This window comes from Schistocerca americana, chromosome 1 (assembly GCF_021461395.2).
Source record: "Schistocerca americana isolate TAMUIC-IGC-003095 chromosome 1, iqSchAmer2.1, whole genome shotgun sequence".
NCBI lineage: Eukaryota > Metazoa > Arthropoda > Insecta > Orthoptera > Acrididae > Schistocerca > Schistocerca americana.
The window spans coordinates 473,225,151-473,251,011 of NC_060119.1; the positions used below are offsets into that span (position 1 = coordinate 473,225,151).

The 25,861-nt window shown below is 38.9% G+C and overlaps 1 protein-coding gene across 1 annotated transcript in view; it reads left to right on the forward strand.

Moving 5' to 3' along the window:
• The window catches only part of LOC124603708 (rotatin), a 417,493-nt gene that overhangs the window by 155,847 nt on the left and 235,785 nt on the right, over positions 1-25,861 (forward strand). The window contains exons 9-15 of the mRNA XM_047136418.1: positions 7,363-7,586; positions 7,749-7,986; positions 8,132-8,341; positions 8,491-8,706; positions 9,539-9,712; positions 13,323-13,458; positions 14,325-14,546. Coding sequence (XP_046992374.1) covers positions 7,363-7,586; positions 7,749-7,986; positions 8,132-8,341; positions 8,491-8,706; positions 9,539-9,712; positions 13,323-13,458; positions 14,325-14,546 — 1,420 coding nt within the window. The remainder of the gene's footprint in view (positions 1-7,362; positions 7,587-7,748; positions 7,987-8,131; positions 8,342-8,490; positions 8,707-9,538; positions 9,713-13,322; positions 13,459-14,324; positions 14,547-25,861) is intronic.

A 25,861-nucleotide genomic window follows, 5' to 3' on the forward strand; every position in this document is an offset into this window, starting at 1 on the left:
TGGGTAGGGGGTGTTCATCCATCGTCACTGCCCAAGTCCTCATTCACAGTTTCTTCACAATTTTTTTTCCAAAACACTGGCAGTAATCTGGTTGTCATTGAGCTCTTCGCTGGTTTCACAGTCTTTGCCACATTGAGCAATCCACTCCTCAACTTCACTGGCAGAAACATTTGGCTGTATAGTTTGCAGATCTTTAACAATTTCCTGCAGGTCTTTGTTTTGCACGACTTTGATCTGGTCACTTTTGGTCATAATTTCCGACCAAAGCTTATGCAAAGATTTTCTCAGCGTGTCAAGTTTTAGTTCCTCCCAATATTCAACAGTTGTATAGATACCATCTATACTGTATACCACCGTTTCAAGTACATTAGAACCTTCTTGGGACTTTTCTAAAATTGAGCTTGATGTACTTTTTGCAGTACCGCTCTTTAACCATTCTATCACTCCCTGAACCATTGGCCAGATAAGTGATACAACATTTGGTGGAAGGAAAATAGCTTTCATGCCTCTTTCACTAAATCCTCCTGAGATGGATGTAGTGGTGCATTATCCAACAGCAATAGAGCACAAACAGGGAGCTTTTTTTCTTTTAAGTCTTTTTCAAAAGAGGGAACAAACTCGTTGAAAAACCAAGATTTGAAAAGATTGCAGTTTATCCTAGCAGATGTCTTATTTCGGTATAAACCTGCAAGGAAGATATGTCAATAATGTTTTTGAATGTCCTAGGCTTCTTACATTTGCCAGTAATGAACAGAGGAAGCTCATGTATACCATCAGTGTTGCTGTATGGAGCAACGTTTAGCCTGTCCTTTTTAAATTTCGTTCCTGCCACAGTTTCATCTGATGTTTTGGCAGCATTTTATAGGTTAGACTCGACTCATCTATGTTAGACTTGGCAAGGCAACAGTTCATTTTCTTTGACAATTTCTTGAAACTTCACAGGAAACTCCTTAGACACCTTGGCATTATCAGATAGTTTTCCATCAGTAACTGAAAGAAACCAAATGCGTGAGAGGTTATCCAGCAATGAATCCAGTCTTCCGTAGCTGCGAACTCAATTTTGGCCTCGAGATTTATGTGCAAACTTATTTTGTTTTCTTCTATAATGGCCCCAGATATCAGAGTTCCTTTCTTTCTTTCTGTAAGCACATCCACGGTGCATTGTCAGGCAGTTCAAGTTTAGGTTTTTTCAATGTTTTGTGATTCGTAATAGGATATATTGTCACTGTACGTGATTTAATGTCTTTCCAATTTCATCTCCAATATTTTATTATCTTAGTGCCTACATTGAGTTCCTTGGCAATTTATTGGATTGATTCCCCCTTTGATAGTCTTCATAGCACTGCTAATTTTTCATTTAACAAAAGAGTAACATGTTTATCTTTCACTTCTCACATCTTGAAAAAACACACACATTTGTAAAATGTACACAAGATAAATACATACACTACTGCAATAAACGCAGAAGAACAGTGTCGTAAAGCCACCAAACAGTAAGCACTAAAAACTTCACGATCCAGTACTGTACAAGAAGCATGAACAATGACAGAATTGATACGAGAGATGGAGTACTGAACTGGACAAGCTATAACAACAATTACCTGTAAACAACAATACAGTAAGTAACAATGGCACAATTAATAGTGAGTCACAGCCTTGAGTCAGGGCAAGTCTGACTTGAGCAGTGTCAGATCAAACAGAGCAATGGACCAGCCGAGGGCGGACAAAAGGGTATTTCTGTCACCTGACGGAAAATGAAGGTTTTCCATTTGTATTGATTATTTCATATCCACTCCAAGGTGACTGTTGAATCACTCCTCAAAGTAGCCTTGTTGCCATCAATCCCTGTTCCTTGGCAAATGTAATGATGGAGTCAGGTGCCAACCAATGTGACAAGCAATTCCAAACTAGGTAAGGCGACTTTCATGGTTGGTGCCAATCGCATCACAGAACACATGTTCTTCTGCAGGATCGCTTGTGTTTATCATACCTATTCATCTGGGAATGTACAACAATTGTGAGTGATGAAGCTTAGAAACCCAAGAGTGCTACCTATGTGCAAGATCTGTAGGCAGAACTTCCCTTTGCAAGACTTCTCAGCCATGTGCTTGGAAGATGAGTTAACAACAATCCAGTGGGTGTGAACAGGCCAAGAGAGTTGTAAAACTGAGCGGCAGCTCCAAGAATGTTTCTCTTGGTTGCCAATTTGTTGGTTGGGTCTTCAGTGGAGGTCGAGTTATCTTCTGTATTCTAGTCGATTCCAAAGAATCATGTTGCGAGCTTGGTTCCAAGGCTTCGGCATTCCATATTACCTAAAGTCTTTTGAATTAGTTGTCCATTTGGTAAATGTAAGTCTTATTTGCAGGAAGAGTACTGTCAGTTCCTGGTAAACAGTTGCAGTGTCCTCATTGTGTCTCACACTAACTACAAAATCATCTGTGGATGTAGAATTGTCAACGTGTCCTGACACTCATGGATATTTGTCACTATTTAGTTATGCTAGCTCCCTTACAGCAGCTGATAAAATGAATGGGCTTGGCGCAAGTCCAAGTGGTAAGTGTTTGAAGCAATAGGTTGTTACATCATCTATGATGGTGTAGGCACCATACTGAGTTTGTTCTACACGATACTAAAAGAACCTAGTGAGATCTCTGTCTTGTTCATTCAAGGATATCTGCAAGGAGGCTTGGTCCACATCACAGACTAGCACCATTAGAAGTTTGTGGGATAGTAACAAGGTTGCGAGTACATCTGGCATTTGATTTGGTCCTGTTTCGACAGTATCATTCAAAGATGAAGAGTCAGGTTCATGTGATGATGCATCAAACACAATCCTGTATTTGATGCATCCACTGCTGCACTTCTTCACTACATGGTGTGGCAGGTCAAATATGTTTCCCACTGTCTAGTCCTCAGGTGCAACTTCTGCATGAACTCTCTTAATGTAATTTTACATGGTCTCATGATAAACAAGCTTCAGCTTCTCATTCCCTTGCAACTTGTTTCATAAGGAGCAAAGATGTGCTTCAGCAATTATGTCGATACTGGAGAAAAGTATATCCTTCTTTCGGAGCAGGCATCCAACCCTACGGTCATTCTCCATGCGGTGTGACTCTTGAAACTCTTGCTAGAGACGATGGTCCATGTGTATCAATACTTGCTCTTGACGCTTTGTTATGCCAGTTGCCTCCAAGTCCCAAAGAAGTTGCACTGACTTGTCAGGGATCTAATTAAAGCTATCCTGAATGAAGCTGGTGGTTGTCTTGTTAACTGCAGTACTAGTTGGTTTCTACTAAGAAAATAACTGAACATTGTGAAAAGGAGAACCAGTGAATGTGATACTTTAGTTGGTTGTTCCAAGGTAACAATTTCCCAGTAATAATCTGCTCAAGTCAGGACTTCAGTAGGGTAGATCTTCAGTGTCTCGTCTTGGATCCGCCAGCTGTGTACAATACAACAAGGCCATATCTCCTGCATCTTGTGGTACTGACAGCTGAAATGAGAGTTTATTGCTGTTTTGAAAAGTTGTTACTGACATGCAGGCATTGAAGGAGTTATACTGTCATATCAAAATGAACCTTTCTCCTTGAGGGGTATGAAGTGCAGGATGACTCAGATGTCATCAGCTCCATAGCTGTGGTTTAATGACCTTTGGTTGGAGAGATTCTGTCAGTAAATGGTGTATAAAACTTGACATGATCCCCTGTGTCTAAGACGGCACATTTCAATTTACTCTACACCTTGGTTCTTTCATACCTATGTGAGCAGTCTGTAAGTATTTGCAATTGGAAGTCATCATTTTGATATTGTTTACTGTCATGAGGTGGCTATTGCAAATGGAAACATGGTGCTCATGCTTGCATTTTGCACAGGATTCCTTTCCCCATTTAAAGCTCTGATTTTTGTTGTGGCATCATCTAAGTCATAAGAGGTAGCAGTTCATTTTCTTCAGGGTGTGTATTGTAGCCTGTAAAATTGCAACATTTCGGCAACCTTGACACCAGTGCTCCCTTTCCTCACAGTACACACAGAATGGGTCTGAGCTTTGTATTTTCTTCTTCTTGTCACCTTTTGTCTTAACTTGCATATGAAAGGCAGATGCTGTGGGTACATATTTCTTTTGTGGAACAGTATCTCTGTGCATTTTGCGTGTGGTGAGGGCTCCCTCCTCCTCTTCATTGAGAAACTCAATGAGTTGCGTCAGATTCACTTTTTGAATCTCTTGCCTTCTTGTATGGAGAAGCCAGTTTTTGCAAAAGTCTTCTGGGAACGTATGTAGCGGCTTTGAGGCGAACACTCTCCTAGTGTTCTTAGTTCTTGAACCCACGTATGATATTAAATGTAGATGGTGTTGAAAGCCTCTGAAAGCATTAAGGTTCTTCAAGAAGTCAAAGTAGTTTTATATAATTCTGTTCTTATCTCCTTACTTGTAATTCGAAATGTGCTTTGTCTACTCTTATGTGTCAGCTGTAACAGCAATCCCATTGACAAAATCCTTAGGTTTCCTGTTTAAATATCCACAGGTGACTATGTGATTATTCATAAGCAGCACCATGAGTTTTCATCTATTGAGGCAGTGAGCTGCTCACAGAATAGGGGCCATGCTCCTGTGTCTCCTGAGAAAGGGTGCAGCTTAACAGAAGACAACTTGATGTCCTGTAGGCATGCTGCTGAGCTGCTGAGATTGGCAAATGTGTATCTGCTGTATTTTTATCCCTTGAATGTGATCCTCCTAAAAGCCCTTCCGTAGATGGCATATTTGCGTTTGTCAGTGTAGTCTTCACAAGTTTCTGTGTTGGCCTCGCATTCTGCATCATCCATTAGATACTGTGTTGAGTCACTGAGTGTGATCAGCACTTCTAAGGTTTCTGCAGGTGCTCCTGACAATGTCTGCCTTCCTCTGATGACGTACAAACATCAAACCCATTCATCTGGCTCATGAAACACTTAGCATTCTTGAGTAGTGTGGCCCACTTGCATCATAGTTTGGGCAGTATTGTAGCTGCTGTCTCTGCCATGGTGTGGTTTGCTTGGTTGCTGAAGGGGTGCGTCTGTCTTTCTCACCCCATAACGAGATGTCTGCGGTCACTAAGAGACAGTGCTGCTGTGCAGTAGTCACCATTAGCAGCCCCAGGAATGCTCATTCTTGTTAACAGACTGTGCTGCAGTCTACTAACACTTTAGCAATTCCCTTTGTACCATATAAATATTATGGCAAATACACAATATTGCTCTGCCACCAACAAGCATGCACCAATTTACACCATATACAAACAGAACCAATGAGTAATCTCCTGATAACTTGGTGGTAGTCATACCGATGTAGAAGGCCGAACAGTGCGTACATAAAACTCACCCAGTACAGTCCCCAACAGTCAATCTTTCCTTCTCATCCCATCTTATAAGTCTCCTCTGACCCAGGGTTCAGGAACTCTCAATTTCTTAAACCTGACCAGTCCTTTTCCTTCATCCCTCGTCCTTCCCCCTTCAACCCTTTTGCCATCAGAAGGAGCCAGTGGTTCTGAAAGCTTGCACGTTTCCTTAACTTTTTATGTGTGTTTTCTCCTGCTGCCACTTGGGGAGTAGACTTTTTATCTGTCCAATTACGTTATAAATTTAATATCTTGTGTGTTACTGAAGCATTTCTACTAGGTCTTGTCTGATTGCCTACCTGATCTTCTGTTGCCTTTACCATCTCATCTCTCAAAGCTACCCATTTATCTTTTCTTATATTCCTTCCCCCATTTCATTCAATTGTTACCCAATGCTTCCCTCGAAACACTCAACAATTTCTGGCTGTTTAAATGTATCCAGGCCCTATCTTTTTAATTTCCTACCTTTTCATTAGTCTTCTGTTTTAATCTACTGTTCATAACCAATAAATTATGTCAGTGTCCACGTCTGCCCATATAATTGTTTATTAAATTTATATGAAACCTTCTTGCTCCTCCAGGTCTTTTCCATGTATATAACCTTCTTTCATGATTCTTAAACCAAGTGCTAGCAGTGAATTTCTCCTAGGTACCTTCCCCTTTCATTCTTTTCCCACAGTGCACATTTCCCTGCTTTTTTTTCTTTTTCTTCCTCTTCCTACTACTGAATTCCAACCCCCCCCCCCCCCCCTCCCCCCCCAAATCACTATTAAATTTTCCTCTGCTTTAACTAAGTGAATAATTTCTTTTATTTCATCACACATTATTTCAATCTTTTCATCATCTTGGGAATTAGTCAGCTATGGTGGATATTGACTTTGAATCTATCTTTGCTAGGATAATGTATTCACTATGCTGTTCATTATAGCATATCCACATTTCTATTTTTGTATTTATTATAGATCTAGTCATAAATTACCCAGGTTGGTCTTGTATTTGTAATCATGCACCCACCTGACTAAAAGTCCTCTTCTTCTAGCCACCACATTTATCTAATTCACACTATATCTAACTTTAACCTGTCCATTTTCCTTTTTACATTCTCTGATCTAACGGCCTGACTAAGGTATCTAACATTCCACACTCTGGCTTATAGGACACCAGTTCCGTTTTTCCTGGAAACGATGTCTCCCTGAGTAGTCCCTGTCCGGTGATTCGAATGGGGACTATTTTACAGCTAGTATGTCATACTCAAGGGGAATACTGTCATCTTTATATCATACAGTGAAGCTGCATGTCCTTGCTTTCAGCAGTTCACTTCATCATCATACTAAGACCATGTTGGCAAAAGTTACAAGGCTATCCATCACATCATCAGATTGTTGACCTGCAACTACTGGAAAGGCTGTTGCCCCTCTTCAGAAACAGGTTCGTCTGGCCTCTTCAGAGATACCCCTCTGTTGTGTTGCACCTGCAGTATGGCTATCTGTATTGTTGAGGCACACAAGCCACCCCACCTTGGCTAGCTGAATAGATATAATTACACATGAATGAAATTTACTATATTATCTTTACCAGTATGGTTCTAATCATATACATTTTTCTGTTTATTACTTCAGATTGTGACATTTACATTTCTGTCATTGGGCTATTTCTTTTTAATGTATAAGTAAGTAACTAATGTCCACCTGCTTCTTTTTTCCAACCTCATGCCCCCACCATCCTCACACTCCTACCTCCTATTTATTTCATTACCCACCATGACTCAAACTACTGATATTACGTAATACAGAATATATTAGCATTACTAATTCAGGACGCCACATAAATGGAAACATCATCTTTCAGTTATCAGCAGTTTGATTGTAACAGCAATCTTTCTAATTAGTAAGCAGCTGTGTGGGATGGATAGCATATTGTGTTGCAATCATAACTGTCACGCTGTATGAATTTCACACTCTGGGTTTTCAGTTTGCATTTTGTGTTACAGGTTATCAGTGATTCAGATCTCCAAGCAGAACTGAATTTACAACTGCAGTGTTCTGCAGTTTGCAAATCATTTGCAGCAGCAGTGACTGTTTTGAAGAAATCTTACACATTGAAGGAAGAACAAATTATTACAGTGTTCCGCGATGCTTTGAAAGGCCTTGAATTTCATAAAAACTTGTCCTATGTAGATCTATTCATGGACAAATGTGTCAGGAAGATGCACAGGTTAATATTTTTAATTTCTTCAAAATGGTTTATCCTGATTTACAGGATAAAGTAAAAAGTATACCTTTACACTCCTAATATTCTTTGACTAGTTCTTAGTGATGTGTGTAAAAGCATTACATTAGATTTTATCATTGTACAAGTGTGTGTCTGCTCAAATAGGTGGTCTGTCACAGAAAAATACCACAACATCGTTGTCGATACGACACTTGGGCTATTAGCACATTATGATGTGGAAGTACAGCAGGCAATTTACGCAGGCTTTCATCAACTGATATTGGACGTTGTTGGTGTTAATTACACCCCTAACACATCTAGTCCTTTGTTATTGAAGGTTGCATTCCATACAAAATTTCTTACAGAAATAATTTGCTTTGGATTAGCTCACACTGACAGCAAGGTAATTTTGAACACTTGTAAATTTTAATTAAAGTCTTTCATATTTGTAAATAAAATATTTTGGTGTAGAATTCTATAAACAACATATTTAAGTGAAATTAACAAAATTCCTCATTTAATCATGTTGGAAAGCAATTTCTCTTCAGGTGAAACAGAGTGCATCTGAGATGATAATCCATTTACTGAAGAGCAAGCTCATTGTGAGTGATGATTGTTGGCAAATGTTCCTCTCTGGTATGCTTCCAAATCTTTCATTACTCCAGTGCTTTATGGAGAAAGAATCTGCATTAGGACGCTGCATAGTGGGTATATTTGATCCAAGAAAGAGTGACAGTATCATGATGCCAGAAAATGAGGTTTGTTTAACTATATATAAATAATTATTAAACCATTCATTGTGCAAATAAGTGTTTTTCAAGATAGTTATGTCTGTATGCTACAACTACTCTTGTTTTGTATCGCTGATTGTACGAAATCAAAATCTAAATTTCAGTCACTGTTACAGGTCTTGAAAGCAAATATCCGTGCACTTTTTTGTGTTGATGACTTTGTCAGAGAAGATGCAATTTCTTCTCTTACTTATATGCTATCAAAGGAGAATCAATCATTTGAGAAGCTTCCAAAATTGTCTTCAGTTAATCACAGTGTTATGAGAAACATATGCATCACTGAAAAGAAAGTGGATCTTTTCAAGACAAGAACTGTTGAAGGTGTCTACCAGGTAAAATAATATTATGGGATGATGAAAATGTATTTGAATGTTAAATTTAAATTAAAAAATTATTTTTTGAAGTACAGCAGAGATTCCTTAGAACACAGTAATCCAAATAAAAAATACAGCTTTACAAAACATGCGCTAGTGTTCATATCTGATTAAAATGTTTAAGTTGGGAGCTTGTCATAGTAAATGTGGGGTAGCCACCAGAAAGATTTATAATGTTGGGTTTACCCACAAGGAAGCCTCATGGTATCATTAACACTCAAACTATACATAAATAATGCAGCAGCCACTGCCATTTGTATTTACAGAAAAATTCTAAGTTTGATTGTTCTCAAGGTCTGTATAAGTTTGTGGCATCAGAAGAAACTTTTTGAGTCTTTAGAATGAGTGGTCCGTTCATGATAGGTCTACTTAATTGCTACACCAGTGCACTGTCACGAATATGGGACATACTTTTGTGAATAAGTTCCTTGTTCCTTAATCGAAACTAATATCTGTGATCACAAATAAATATATAACGTTGCTATGCCTCTCATGAAAAGCTTTCTAGAAACGTTCTGTGAACCTGATCTAAATAATGTTTTTAACAGTAAATTGCTTGTCTAAGTTTACTTATAATTTGTGTCTAAGGCATATAATGAAGTAAACAGGAAACTGCTCTTTTCATGTCCATACCAGCACAGAATTTGAAGCTAGCTATATAACACAGTTGCTTGCTACAATTCAGTTGCACACAGCAAGACATTTTACATGTAGATATTAGTAAAAATTCCTTTAATGACTCAAGCCTTGCAAATTAATTGTAAGTGCATTTATTTAAATCTTGTTACAGGTGGGCAGTCTGTGCCAAGTAATGGAGCTTCTAACTAACACAAACATTGAAGCTCGTATTCGAAGGTCAGCCTTGACTCAGTTAAGTGTGATGCTTGAAGACTCGAATTTGCAGACAGTATTCCTTGATCAAGGAGGACTTCTTCCATTGTTAAATATTTTTTATAACTCATTAGTAAGTCTACTTACAATTGTCTTTTTCCTTAAGCCAAACTAATATCTGCAATATGGGAAGAAACGGTGTATGATATCGTGCCTGGAACCAAAGATGTAGTTTCATGACCAGTACATTTACATGTGTTTGTTTATTCCTAATTTTTCCTCAGTTTGAGTGACAGTGTTGGTGTGGTAACCCAATTCACATACTACTTCTCATTGTCGTAGTATACAGAAACTCTTCGGTATCTAGTTGCTGTGACTTTTTTGTCATGCTCTTGTAAATTCTCTTTATTCTTGTAATTTTTAGTGTTTTCAATATACCTGATTCTTTTGTTCCTTCCAGGTAGCTGCTTCCTTGTGACTTTGGATTCTGTGCTGCAGAAAAGTCTACCTTCTAAAAAATCTCAGGACACTCTTATTTAAATGAAAATGTAAAAAAATTTCCCCTTGCTATCCATAGGACACACTCCCCACCTCTTATCTGTGCAGAACCGAAAACACATCTCACATTAATGTTAAACTTTTGAATTAAACGTGGAAGATAGCTGTGATATAACATTATCAGCAATAATTTCTTGCAGTCATTGGTTTTTGATTGTATCTACATCACCTCATGTCCACAAAGCCACAGGTTTTGCTTATCAACCAAACCCAAATGTCATGTTATTAATCATATCTGTACCAAAAGCAGTACTTTTATTTTGGTTAAACAGACATTTCTGTTATGATAATCGCTTGAAAATTCCCTTTCCGAGATAACAGCCAACTTCCAATAGTGTATCATGTCAAATGGCGGCTTATAGGACAAAGACAACTCTCACCATCTCTACATCAAGGTCAGAGACAGAGGTGAATCACATTCTAAATCTTCACCCACTTGCAACAAAGTGTTTGTCCCTTACACTAGGAGGACAATCATTGTGTTGTGGATTTCAGTCCCCCCACCTCAATCTCATTTCAAAGCTTTTCCTGATCTAACTGTTAAACAAGCTCTGATAATATACATGCATGGCTTCAGAACATACTCTACTCAAAAAACATGACTAAGATGTTACCTAACACAGGCACAAATCAGTCGATATGGAATTCCTCACAACATCCACTTGTGTAACAAGTGTATTCAACTCTGGAGAAGTAGCTTGATGCTCTGCAGAAATCAATACACACTGAATAAAGTGTCTCATACATAGCTGAATGTAAAATTCAACTTCACCATACTACTGGTGTGCTTGAAACGTGTTAACATTTTAAAAAATGCAAATACATATGATCTATCACTAAATAATGGAAAATCCAAGATGGAATAACAACATTGTTCTGAAAAGGATAGACTACTACTAACCATATAAAAGAGACATTGAGTAGCAGCCTTTTTCCCCTCCTCCACTCCTCTCCTCTTCCACTGACCCCTCTGCATGTGGGATGATAATTGAGTTCTGCTGCCCTTGCCCCTGCTCCCAACTCAGACCAGGCCATTTAGTTTGTATGGACATTAAGCATATAGAGTATGATGCTCCAACAGTGAACTATTTAAAAACCAATTGGCATAAAATAATTGGAGCACCCACAAAGTATGAGAAAATTCATAAATTTGCTGATAAGCACACGGCTCTTTCCAGGAAACATGCTCTTTGACAAATGCAGATGAACAGAGATGCCGTTCATTATATTTAAAGTCAAATCTCACCCATAAAAGTAGACAGAAATCTGTAAAAAAAGGAGATAAAGCAATATTTAACAATATTACGAAAAGAAAAGTTGCTACTCCCCATATAGTGGAGATGCTGACTTGCAGATAGGCACAACAAAAATACCGTCACAATATAAGCTTAAGGCCTACAAGGCCTTTGTCAAAAATAGACCACACACACACACACACACACACACAAAAGTGTGCAAACGCGCACACACACACGACTGCAGCCTCTGGCTGCTGAAGCAATATTTGTGCAATGTCAAAATCAGACTTGCTTGTTCCTTTACATACAGTGACATGAGCATTGCAGCTCTATGGGTAACCCCAAACCACGTACCTAAAACATACATTTTCCACCTAGACCACATTGCAGTAAACACAAAAAGAAAACAATAATGAGAATCTGGTGGAGCTATAAGTAATGACACTGTAAGTGTAACTATGTTCAAGGATGCAGCAAAGAACTTAATACCGGCCCTGAAAGACATTAAATTTTCTCCTAGTGAATGAAATACATCCAGCTTGATGGAAATGACCTATCCCTCAGAAGGAAAACCCACATCAACTAGTGATGACTAGAAATCATCATTTACTTGTTGTACTCTTGGAATATATCATTCATGATATATATTCTCCTTGTGTCTGTATTTCTTCTTATCAGTTCTGTCATCTTGTAAATACCATTTCTGTAGTGATGATATCCAGCTACTTTCACTTGCAAGACATAGAAATATTAATGCTGACCACCATCAAAATGAATTATGACCTGCCTTCAGATGGATGGAAACGCCCTAGTTCAACTAAATGGAAATAAGTTCCAAGCAATTTAAGTATCTGACTAGAAGTTAATGAGGCCTGAATTTCTTGAACAGTAGTCCCCTATTCATTGTGATGTTATGCCAAAGCTTGCCAGTACCATATCAGAAGATACTGAGTAACTTTGGATGACCATCTCTACTGAGCACACTGGCACCATGTGCATAAAGGTATCCACTTGGCTTTATGTCCTCCAGAAGTTTCTTAACTCATTCTTATAGGTCGTGAAAATAACCTAGTACCATCACTCATTTTGCTGGACCTTCATTATTGTGACGTAATGTGATACAGTATGTGCAGTGAAAACTCTAGGTGATTTTAATTAACTATACTAAGGTTACTTCAGTATTCACGTATTTGATCATGTCAGTGTTTCATATGCCCAGGTAGGATGTTTATGTCACTAAAGTTATGTGACTACAATACGCTATGACTATTTCAACTCCTTGGTGTGCGAGTGCCCTAGTATCTTGTATCACCTGTCATCTTATCGTAATAGTAACCCAAGGTTTCATTTACCTACTGTCCAAGTTCCACCCATCCATAAAACAAATTTCTCAGCTTGCTTCTCCATGGCCTTTGGAACAAGCTACCCTATGCTTTATTCACGATCTAATGCCATTCTGCATTAAGAAAAATTTATCTTTCCATCTTCGCTATGTTTCCATAAAAAATTAAAATATATACTTATTTTTCTCTTACTTCTACATGCTGTGCCTCTTCTGTTTTTCATTTCTCAATCAATTTTTGTCTCCTGTCTTCCTTACTTGTGCTCTACCACATTCGTCTTATGTTCATTGTTGCCATGACTCATAGTGTAAATCAGCCCACCTGTTGTAATTCTTGTAATTATATTTTTCACAAATTAATTATATTTCTGATGTAGCTTTTACTAGTTTCACTATTATTGTCATAACTATTTCTAAATATTGGTTTCTGTATTAGGGGTGACAGCCCTTATAACACGTGCATGATAATGAATGTAGTGTAAAATACAGTGCTGGTATGAAGAATGCATGGTATTATATTGGAGAAGGTCTTATGACTCATCTTACCTGTATAAATAAATCAACAAATACAATAAAGTAACTAAATTATCTGCATTTTCTTTCAGATAGAAAAGTACTACACATACTTTCCTGATTCAGTTGTTCCGATAATTAGTATTTTAAAAAATTTGTGCCTGAGACATACCCGCATCCGACAGGAACTTAGTCATCAGTCATCATTACACTATGCAATACTACGAGGTAAACTGTCAAGATTGTTTCTATTGTATGATACCGGGATAGATTTAACAGCAGAAATTTTATTTTCTGTGAGGGGCACTGGAGTTGGGGGAATTATTTAAGTAAGATTCTGTGCTCGCAATTTATTTTACTAAGTTAGTTAATAATCTGCGCTTAAACTGTTGTATGTTTGGTTGTTCTTAAAAATTGAGAATGTTTATATCATGGTACCATCCAAATAAAATTTCCTAATGATCTAGGTTTGTCAAACTGAACAATTCATTTTCATTAAAAACACCAATTTTAATGTTCTAAACTGTAAATATAGTATGAGCTGATAAACTAAAATATGTGCAAGAACTATATAGTATTTCTACTTTAAGCAACTTGTCAATTATAAAATTAATGAAATCTGTAGCCACTACATAAATAAATAATATTGCAAAGTTAAAAGCAAGTCACAGTAAAACATTATTAATTACAAGACTAGAGCTTAAATTTGCCATATTTGTTTTTAAATTTCCTTCTGAAGTCAGCTAGGTAATCTGTGGTGTTACTTTTTATAATTTTACTTTACTTGTGCATATGTTTTCACAATATTTGCTGTTTATCAGTGAGGGGTGTGGGAAAAGTTCTCACACTACTGAGGAAGGCTTTTGAATAACCATGTTTGTGCAGATAAAATTCCCTTATTTACATATACTGATTAAGATACTGTTAGTGCAGGTTCAGTGTGTGTATGTTTGTCATTACTTCTCGAATAATCTACACCTCATAGTGATTAAGACTTCTTCTTCTTCTCTTTTTTTTTATGATGGAAAATAAAGATCCGTAATAATGGACTGAATGGCCGGCAAACTAATTGTATTTGCTTGCTTCTTTTACAGGCTTGTTTCTTTTTGGCAGTGATGACACATTCCGTATTGATGCTGCAATCCTGCTTTCTTTATTGATGTACAGTGATCATATATTGTCTACTTGGCCTTGTGACTCTCCTCGCTCTGATTCAAGTTTCTCTGTTCCTGAAATTGTGGCCATACGTATGAGATTACCTTTTATATGCAAAACTCATTGGAAAGAAAGCCATAACAGACAACTAAGTTTGAAAGGTAAAAGAACTTCCAATTCATGATTACATGGAAAATTAGGTGCAATATTATAGGTGTATACAGGAAACTGCAAATTTTGTGTTATTTGACATTTATAGTGGGTTGGGATTTAGCGACACTAAATATTGAGTGGCAGTGACAGAGGGAAGCAAAGGTCATTATTTTGTCAGGCATGGCAGGTGGAATGGGTTCTTTACTTGGCTCAGTTGGTAATGTGTGAGAGAAATGTTGGTGGTTCCACCAACAGTCATTTACTGAGACATAAGACTCTTTAAACAAACAGGGTAATACAATGTGTTTTTAACCCACTCAATTCCTCACGATGGCGGAGTAGTAGCTTGCAGATTCCATTAACTGCTGATACGGCGATGGCTCGTATTGCAGCGGTGCGCCAGCAACATATTCTTCCTTTCAGTGCCGTATCCATGATTCAGTGTGATGGCGGTGCAGTCTTCTCCTTGTGAATTTGCTCGTTGCGTTATTAACAAATGGCTACGGCATGGTCCAGAGTGCTCCATCCCAGAATAAAACCAGCGACCCTCAGGTTCAGCATCTTCTGGTGGAGTTCATCAACCTTCAGGTTCACAGGTGACGCATTTGGTGAGGCCACAGTCCCTTTGTCCTTACCAAATCTGGTTAAGTACCACACAAACTTCTTTCTGGTTACATTTGGGATGGCATCTTCTGCACTGACCTATTGCCGCGGTACCGACATCTTTTGTCAAACAGCGTAGCTGTTAAGTCATCATAGCGAAGTATGATGTCCGCTGACTAACCATCGATCCATCTGTCCAGGCGACATTTCTTCATGTCTTCTTTCTCCCCTCAAAGGACCACCTCCTGCCATTTGTCGGAGATATTTATTTGATATTTTTACCAATGTTGCAAAGTTTCTAGGGCAGTGACTGATTCTACGGTCGTTGATCTATGCTTCTCGCATTGGGCACAAACGTGACCAATGTCAACACATGTGCCGGCTTTCCATTGTTTTACCTCTATGCTGGCGTGGTCAGGCATTGCCCTTTCGTCCTCCGTCGCATCGCCAGATACATCACGCACCTGAGTTCCATATGCTGACAGTTCCAGAGCATTTACCGTGATGTGCAAACTGCACTTGTAGTTGTTCTTTTTGGAAACATTGCCTGTCTACTCGGTCACTGATCTGTTGAAGTGCTGACTGCTGCTGCCAAAACCGCACTGGTCATTGGCCTTCTCACATTGGGCAGAAATGTGACAAATGTTGACAAACCACTGGCTTTCCGAATATTTTGGCTTATCATGTCAAAGTCTCTGAAATGTTAACTTATAATAAGTCTTTATGTATGTGAACAACCATAAATAACACATAATTACTATACATAAATATTATACACCCTACATTCCTCCCCCAATCCGAAAAATTCATCCTCGAATTTTCTTCCATGTTCATCTGAAAATGACTGACAAACAAGAAACAAAAACGTAGTGGCAACCTTAGAGTGTCAGGAAAATTATATAATACATTCATTCCATAATAGATTGAAGTACATCAGCATTAAGAAAACTTCTGAAAGTGATGTTAGAAATATGGTAGAATGACAGTCAGTAACAATACAATGAAGTAGCATTACACATGTAGGCTCTGGATTTCTGTAGCCATTCAACTGGAATTTGATGTAATGATGTTGTTGTTTGTCTTGTGTTTTTGATCTGATGCACAGGAAAGCAGTACAAAGTATGATTATAAACAAGAAGGTTCCAGAAATATCTGTACCCAATATCATAATTCGTGTTTCATGTTTCTCTATCAACTGTACGGTATGTTGCATCATAGTGTTGGCATCAATCTTGGCTTGTTGTACAGTGATAAGAACATCTAATGACTGCAGGATAGAGAAATTCAATACATTCTACTGTAGGACTCATACTTCTTTAAGCACATGGTATCTAATCATATGTCGGGACTTCCTATTATCTAAAGCCCAGAATTCCCTTTTGCGTATTTTGCTAATTCCCTTTTCTGTATCTGATTTCCTGTTAGTACATTATCGTTATAATCTGTACATTTGCATTAGAGTGGTAGATTTTGTATTGTGGATGCGTAATTGACTGTGTGTGGATGAAGATTAAATGGTGCCAGTTGCGTGTTCTGCGTTATTGGATCAGCAGTCTTCCGGTTCCGGGGTCCAGCATGCTCCAGAACAGTATTTGCTACTGATGGTGACATTACATCTGTTACTCCCTTAAAAGATTTCAACCGGCTTGCATGAATAATAGTTGCTTTTGTGGATAACTGTAACTTGGCATTAATAGGTGATATGATTTCGACAACTTGGTAAGGACCCTGGTAATTTGTCATAAATTTTTCATATTTCCTTTAGAAACATAGGGAGCGAATAATTTTGAAATCCGGGTACTTAACGTGTACATTGCCTAATTTCTCTTGCCAATCTAATGCTGTGGTATTTGCTTTCTGTATCTTTTTCCACACATCCTTAGTGATTCAAGCAAATTCCCTAACTGCTTCTCCATTCTTTCCTTTCTTGGGCTTAATAACATCAAATGGCAACAGCATCTTCCTTCCATAAATAATTTCATAAGGTGACATGCCTGTTCCTTCATGTGTTTTGGCACTGTATATGCTTACACAGTATGGAATGATGGTATCCCAATTGTTGTGCAGGACATTGATAAATTAATTAAGCATTTTCCCAACACTGCAGTGGACCCTTTCTGCCTATCTGTTTGCCTGTGGTTGTAATGGGGTGGTGTGTAATTTACATCCCTTCAGTGAACGGCAAAGTTGTTTAAATGAGGTCGAAGTTATTACCTAGGTCAGTTATAAGTGTTTCTGGTGTGCCAGATTTTAAAATCCAATTATTGACCATAGCCTGTGTTGATCAGGGACACTTATCATGATTATAGATATCTTGAGTACTGATCTATAATTGTTAGTACATACCTATTCCTGGCTAGTGTTTTATTAAAGCGACCATCATGTCCATTCCTGCTATTTGAAATGGGTGTGATGCTTCCAGGAGTCTTTGTAACTGTATATGTTGATGGCAATAGTCTGCTTGCTGGATGCATGGTATGCAATTGCGCACGTATTGTACCAGATCGTGATTTCTGGTCTCCCACCAGAATTGTTCACTAATGGATCTTTCAGTAGTTCTTTGACCACCTTGACCTGAAAGAATGTGATCATGGGCCTCTTGCGTGACTTCCTGTCGGAGGTGTTTGGGTACCCCAACTCTCAATCCGAGTCTAGTTGTTCGACACAAGACCCCACACTGTAGGCAAAACTGCTTTTGTGTTGCAATCTGCATCTGGAGCGTGTGCCTTTTGTCATTCTTCTGCATTGCGACCTACTGCTTCTAATAACCCTACCTTTCTACTAAGACAATTCACTTAGGAATGTTTCTTCCCCAGTTAATGAATGACTTCAAAGACCATTTTGGAAAGGCACAGGGGCCAACACGTCAAACAACTTGATGGGTCTTTTAGTCAAAGTAACAACTTGAGAGTGGCATGGTTGATGATTATATTGAATTTATTCCCATACAGAGAGCACCTGAAATATTTTATACATAAACGACACTCAGTAACTCCTTTTCTGTTGTTGAGTAATTCTTTTCTGCTGTATTTAGTTGTCTGGATGCGTAGGCTAATGGATGTTCTGCACCATTAATGTTTTTACCCAAAACTGCTTCGATAGCATGTCTAGATGCATCACAGGACAGGATGAATTCTATGGTGAAATCTGGATAGATTAATACAGGACTACGTGTTAATATGTATTTCAGTGTTTCAAATGCTGTGTTGCATTCTGTTTTACAGTGAAATTTAGTAGCTTTTTTCAATAACTGCATGAGAGGTCATACTACTTCAGCATAGTCCTTTACAAATTTTCAATAATAATTTGAGAGGCCTAGAAACAGCTGTATTTCCTTGGTAGCTTATGGTGTTGGAAAATCTTTAAGTGCTGCTATTTGCTGTGGATCGGTTTTGATTCCGTGTTCGCTGATAACATGGCCTAAATATATTACTTCCATTAATGCGAAGTGACACTTTTCCAAATTTAATATTAATTTAGCATCCCTGAGACGTTGGAAAACTTCTCATAAGTGAATCACATGCTCTTTTATGTCTTTTGAAAATACGATTACATCATCGAGGTATATCATGCACTGTCAAAGTTTTAGTCCACATAACCCACCCTTTAGCAATCTTGAAGTATTTCATTCTTTAATCCAAAAGGCATTCTTAAGAACTGCCAATGACCTGAAGGGGTGGAGAAAGCAGTTTTATGTCTGTCCTCTGGTGCAGCTTCTATTTGATGGTACCCGCTCCTCAAGTCAATTGTGGAGAAATATTTACTGTTGCCAAGATGGTCAATGGTATCTACGATATTCGGTAATGGATACACAATTGAAATTGTTTTTCTATTTAAAAGCTTGTAATCACAACAGGATCTATGATGTTTTGCACTGTCAGCAGATTTCTTTGGCACAATTATGACATTTGCGCCGCATGGCGAAGTCGAATACTCTATTACACCACATTTAGCTGCCGATCCAAGAATTCAAGTAACGGCTGTAACTGGTGAGGAACTCTGTATGGTCTCCTATAAAATGGGGCATTATCTCTTGAAACTTCCTGGCAGATTAAATCTGTGTGCCAGACTGAGACTTGAATTCAGGACCTTTGCCTTTTGCAGGCAAGTGCTCTATCAACTGAGCTACCCAACATGGCTCATGACCCGTTCTCACAGCTTCAATTTTGCCAGTACCTCGTCTCTTACCTTCAAAACTTCACAGAAGCTCTTCTGCTAGCCTTGAAGCTATGGGGATGGGCTGTGACTCATGCTTGGGAAGCTCAGTTGGTAGAGCACTTGCCCACAAAAGGCAAAGGTCCCGAGTTCAAGTCTCGATCCGACACACAGTTTTAATCTGCCGGAAAGTTTCATATCAGCACCCACTCTGCTGCAGGGTGAAAATCTCATTCTGGTGTTATCTCTTGTTGGAATCCTGCGTTGTGTGGTGTTCATTGGTGGTAGCGGTCCCTGTGAACTAAACATATCCTGAAACTTGTCCAACACTGCTTTTATCATATCACTTTCATTTCCTTTAAGTGCAATATCTTCTGGTGCTATGTGGTTTTGCAAGCGGCTGGTTTGTTGTTATTGTGTACGTCAGACCAATCAAAATAATTTCCTCTAAGGAACCTATGTTAGCTATTAACATTTCCATTTGTAACTCTGTGTTCTGTCCCAAAATTATCTATATGCACTGGTATCTTTTGTACTCCATCAATTGTTGTGGCACAAACTATACTCAGCACACAAAACAATGTGCTGTGTCTAATTCAGCATTTTCCTCTTAATGGTTCAACTGTGCATAGTGTAAAGCAACATTAATGTCCACCCAAAGTAGCTTTCCTGTACCGAATGGTATTTTATCCCACGAATCTACATTCAAGGACATTGCTCACAGTTTACTTGATTCCTCTTTCCGGGGAGATTTATTGCAGCAAAGCATCCTTGGCAGCTGTGTCATCTAATTGAAACACTGTCCCACTATGCTCCACTGTTTGCTGCCAAAGGTTGATTATAGAATGATGTTTATTCAGGAAATCTAATGTTAGGATAGCATTGCATTCATCGTTTACCCTTGATATGACTTCCACAACCTCCTGGAATCTTACGCCCTCAATGTGAAAGGTTAGTGATGTACAGCCTACTGAATGTGTATCACCTCCGCCTATACCACTTAACTTATATCTTGGAGGGTCATATCTCCTGACCTCAGTGCACTGTTTATTTATGACTGACACTTGAGGCCCAGTGTCGACTAATAGTCTACATGTTTTACCATTAATAGTGCCTAGTAACCATCACACCCCCTTCGCATGCGCTCTAATACTATAGAATTTTAATGGGAATGGGAACAACTGTTGGCGTTCCTGTTTAATGGGCCCCCGTTTCCAAATTTCACTGTACTACTACACTCACAATATGTATGGCCCAACATTTGACAAGTTGTATACTGTGGTTGGTAACTCTTTTTTGAGATGTGTCCCTTCCGATCGCATCTGAAACAATTAACCCCTGTGGAAAATCCATTTTTTCTTTCCTCGTACAGCGTCACAGTGTCTATTTCCTCTAATTCTGTAGCAATGTTCACTCCATCAATTAAATTCTTCAGATTTCTGCCCTAACACAGCGCAATGTTTCGGGTGACAGTTCTCATAAAAAAATATCTAAGATCGTATTCTGCACTTTTTGCAGAATATACTTATTGGCTTCATCACTGGCTGACAATTGGTAAGTGCTGCTAATAACTTTTCGTATTCTATCCACAAAGCTTTCTATTGTTTATTGCGCCTTTGGGACATGGTGTTCAACTGCTCCCTATAAAAACAGCAACTGTTCTGATTTTTAAACCTTTTGAGCAAAACTTGTTCCAATTCATCAAAAATTAATGCATTTCGTAATTCCTCATGATGTAGTACATATGCCTTGGCTTCCCCAATTAACTGTAATTTTGTCATCTGCAGCATCTGTTCTTCTGACCAGGAACCGAGTTTAGTGGCTGCCAACAAATCAGCAAAAAATGCTTCTGCATCCTTGCTTGTCTTACCAGAGAGGTGTGGCTGCTGATGAATCCCATATAGGAGGGGCTACACTAGATGTCGACCTATACTCAGATAATCAGTTCAACAATTCATTATTGTCAGACTTTGATTGGTTTATCTAATTAAGTAGACTCTGAATAACCTCGTGGTGGAAATTCCTTTTGTCTTACTGTCTGTCATTGTAATGCTTTCCTGCTTAACAAATGGTTATTCCCACAAATATACTTCCTATGGCAACAAGAACAAAGATTCAGTTATGTAACAAATAACATTTGAAACCTGATTACAATTTCAATCAAAATAAAAAGAACATCTAATACTATCTGACAAGAAATTTTCCACTGTGAAATTTCTTTGAAAGAATGAGAGCTTTACATTTTTTGTTTTTTACAATGCGGAAGTTTTTCTTGAAAAGGAAAAATATCTTGAACCAATTTGCACTCACCAATGTACTGCTGTCTGCAGGTTGCCGTCTGCTGTCTGTGGGTTGTTCGTGGCCCGTCACTGGTGATGGCATCATGAATTTCTTATACCACAAATTCTCTACCTTGTACACCCCAAAATAGAGCCAAGGTTATCTGACACCAAATATAGTACGTCGGGGTTTAGTGACACTAGATATTGAGTGTCAGTGACAGAGGGGAGAAAAGGTCGTTATTTTCTCAGGAATAGTGGTAGACAAAGCGACACTTTGTGGGTGGTGGAATGGGTTCTTTACTTGGTTCAGTGGGTGAGGTGTGAGAGAAACGTTGGTGGATCCACTGACGGTAATTTGTTCACATAATTCCCATTAAACGAACATAGTAATACAATGTGTTTTAACTTGCTTACTTCCTTGCAGCTGTGGCGCAACAAAGTTGTAGTGTGTGCATTCCAATGACCACTTTTACAATGACAGCTCATGTTGCAGCGAGGCGCCAGTGGCATATTCTTGCAGTGAGTACCGTACACGTGACTCATTGTGATGATCGCATGGTCTTCTCCTTGTGAATGTGCTCGTTGCATTGTTAACAAGCGGCTACAGTGTGGTGCGAGTGCTCTGTCCCAGAACCTTGAGGTTCAGCATCTTATGGTGGAGTTCATCAACCTCTAGGTTCGCACGTGACCCATTTGGTGAGGCCGCAGTCCGTTTGTCCTCACAAGCCACCTGGGTAGGCACCACAAAAAATTCCTTCAGGTAACATCTGTGATGGCATCTTCTGCCTTGACCTATTGGCACAGTACCAACATCATCTTCTGTCGAGCAGGATAGCGGTTAAGTTATGGTAGCGAAGTATGACATCCGCTGACTAACCATCAGTCCATCCATCCAGGAGACATTTCTTCATGTCTTCTTTCTCCTCTCGAAAGACCTCCTTCGGTCCATTTGTCAGAGATATTTATTCGATATTTTTACCAGTGTCACGAAGTTTCTAGGGCAGTGACTGACTCTTCAATCATTGATCTATGCTTCTCATGTTGGGCAGAAATGTGAGCAACATTGACACATGTGCTGCTTTCCATTGTTTTGCCTCTATGCTGGTGGGGTCAGGCATTACCCTTTCATCCTCCTCCGCATTGCCTGTTACATCATGCACATGATTTCAGTATGTTGACAGTTACTAGAGCATTGGCTGCTGCTCTGGTCATTGTTCTCCTTGGAAGCATTGCTGGTCTGCTCAGTTGTTGATCTGTCGAAGTGCTGACTGCTGCTGTGAAAACTGCATCTGTCATCGGCCTTCTCATGTTGGGCAGAAACGTGACCAATGTTGGCACACCTGCCCGGTGTTCCTTGTCCGACTGCTGCCGCTTCCGAATATTGTGGCTTACAGTGTCAGAGTCTCTAAAATGTTCACTTAACCGTAAAAAGTCTTTACATATTTTTCTGCTTTGAACAGCCATAAATTATGCATAATAATTAAACATAATTTTTATACACCCCACACAACGTTGCAAAAAGTATTAGTCATTTGTTAGATAAATATTTATGTAAATATAAAATCTGAGGTCTTGATTACAATTTTGTGTCAGCCTGAAAAAAGCAGTTTTGAAGACGATTGTTGAGTGATCAGATTATTGCTTTTGGAAGGCATACAACCTGTCAGCAGTATTATTGCAGATGAACAGACAATTCAGTAGTGGCACAAACCATACAAGTTTTTTACATGCAGGTGCAAAAAATTTAAAAGTGATTGGAAAAGCGTAACTGACGATCACTAACAGTATTGACCATGACATTGTAATGCCTTATTGATCCACTTAGCCAAGAAGATTGACATCTTAGAGTTGAAAAAATTGCTGAACAGTGCCTGGTAAGTGTTAACACAACTCACTCCAGCATTCAAATCAAACTGAACTACTGTAAGACTTGTGCATTGTGGATTCCCAGAGAGCTTACCATTCATCTCAAAGTAAAGGGATTTAGCATTTGCACCAAGCTCAGAAATCATTCTACTAGCAAAGGTGGTGGATTTTTGGTCAGGTTTAACCTTTGATGAAATGAATACATTATTCTGAACCAGAGTCCAAGAGTGAAAACATGCAATGATAATTATCTTTTGTATTCCCCATTGTCTGATTTTCAGTGTTTTTTTGGAGGAGCAATACACGGCCAATGGCTATGTTACTCATACATGATTGAGAAGAAAGTCAAGCAATGAAAAGAGAAAAGACACTCTGCTTCTTTGAGACGATGCTTTGACTTATGTGGGACAACTGTTATTGGAAACTATGGGAAAAGGCAGCTCTTACTTCATCCTTTTGCATTCTTGATGTGCCCCCTTTGGATTTCAATCTGTTCTGATGAAAGAAGCTTTGCATGACCTTAAGTTCCATGGCGATGAAAAGCAAAGAAAAAAGTACAAAACTGACATTGAGATCAAGGTAAAAAATTTTTTGCTGAGAGGACAAGTGCCATAAATTTGGTGGGGATTACATGGAAAAATAGACAAAAAGTTGTATTGATTTAATAAACCACTTTTGCTGTACAGCTGTTTGTTTAATTATTTATAACCACTGAAATTTAAAGTTACCAGTCCCACATTCTACTTTACAATTTTAATATAACTTATTCAGTGTGTATAAATCTTTGTTGCTTGACATTTAGTTAGTTCCTATTAAAGTTTTACTTGTTATTTTAAGATCATTTCCACAGAATGGTAGCTGCAATATCAAATGGCAGATCGTGGTTGGTTGAGAAAGATAGCTCCACTTGTTGCTTGCATAAGCCTCTGTTTGGTGTGTTATATCTCCATTTCTCCTCGCAGATAAGATACTTATAGAATCTATTTGTATATAAGCTGTCTACAAACTGAGTGTGACAATAACATCATTGTACCCACTGCATGTATTAAATTATATACTTGTTAAGTTTTTCCAGGGTATTACAAAAACTGCTTCATTCTTGTTGTGATAAAAATGCTTCATTTCCCTCAGGAGAGGATAAGATAAGATAATTTTATTTTCATTAGGTCTTTACAGCAGTAGACAGTATACAGGGTGGAGAAAAATTGTGTTATGAAATATTAACCCTGGATAGCGGATGCCAGTAGGAACCAAAATTACTAATGAAACTTCCTGGCAGATTAAAACTGTGTGCCGGGACGAGACTCGAACTCGGGACCTTTGCCTTTCGCGGGCAAGTGCTCTACCAACTGAGCTACCCAAGCACAACTCACACCCCGTCCTCACAGCTTTACTTCTGCCAGTACCTCGTCTCGTACCTTCCAAACTGAATAGAAGCTCTTCTGCGAACCTTGCAGAACTAGAACTCCTGAAAGAAAGGATATTGCGGAGACATGGCTTAGCCACTGCCTGGGGAATGTTCCAGAACGAGATTTTCACTCTGCAGCAGAGTGTGCGCTGATATGAAACTTCCTGGCAGATTAAAACTGTGTGCTGGGACGAGACTCGAACTCGGGACCTTTGTCTTTTGTGGGCAAGTGCTCTACAACTGAGCTACCCAAGCATGACTCACGCCCCTCCTCACAGCTTTACTTCTGCCAGTATCTCGTCTCCAAATTGGTAGAGCACTTGTCCGCGAAAGGCAAAGGTCCCGAGTTCGAGTCTCATCCCGGCACACAGTTTTAATCTGCCAGGAAGTTTCATATCAGTGCACACTCCGCTGCAGAGTGAAAATCTCATTCTCAAAATTACTAATATTGTGTAAGTCGACAACACATCATTTTTTAAACTATGGAAACTTAGCGCCACGTGCTCCGATTTGCCATGGGATTGCCCTGTTGCCTTTCTTCGGTTGACAGGCAGCGCTATGGTTGTTGGTTCGCACATACAAACATCCCTCACTGTCCCAATGTGATACGCACATGTGTCGTATAGGTCTTGCTGTTTGTCTCCACCTTACATCAGAGGCGTTCACACCTAAGCTTCACTTCGGAGCACACTCGTCGTCTGTGATTTAGTCATACAGTAAACATGGCAGCACAGTATTCATTTGAAGAACAACAAGATATTGTTTTTGTTTATGGACTAGCTGATGGTTAATTTGTTTGAAGCTCCATGGTTGTATGAGGAACAATACTTAGCAAGATGCCACCCACACCTGCAAATGTGTACAGCAAGTCACTGGCAACTTGGTGAAACAGGCTCGTCAGTGGGATATCAGGGTGATGCTGGAAGACATTGAACATGTCGGGATGCTACATATGAAGAGACTGTTCTCGAGTGCTTCAAGGAAGTACCTGCGACAAGTACTCGAGCGG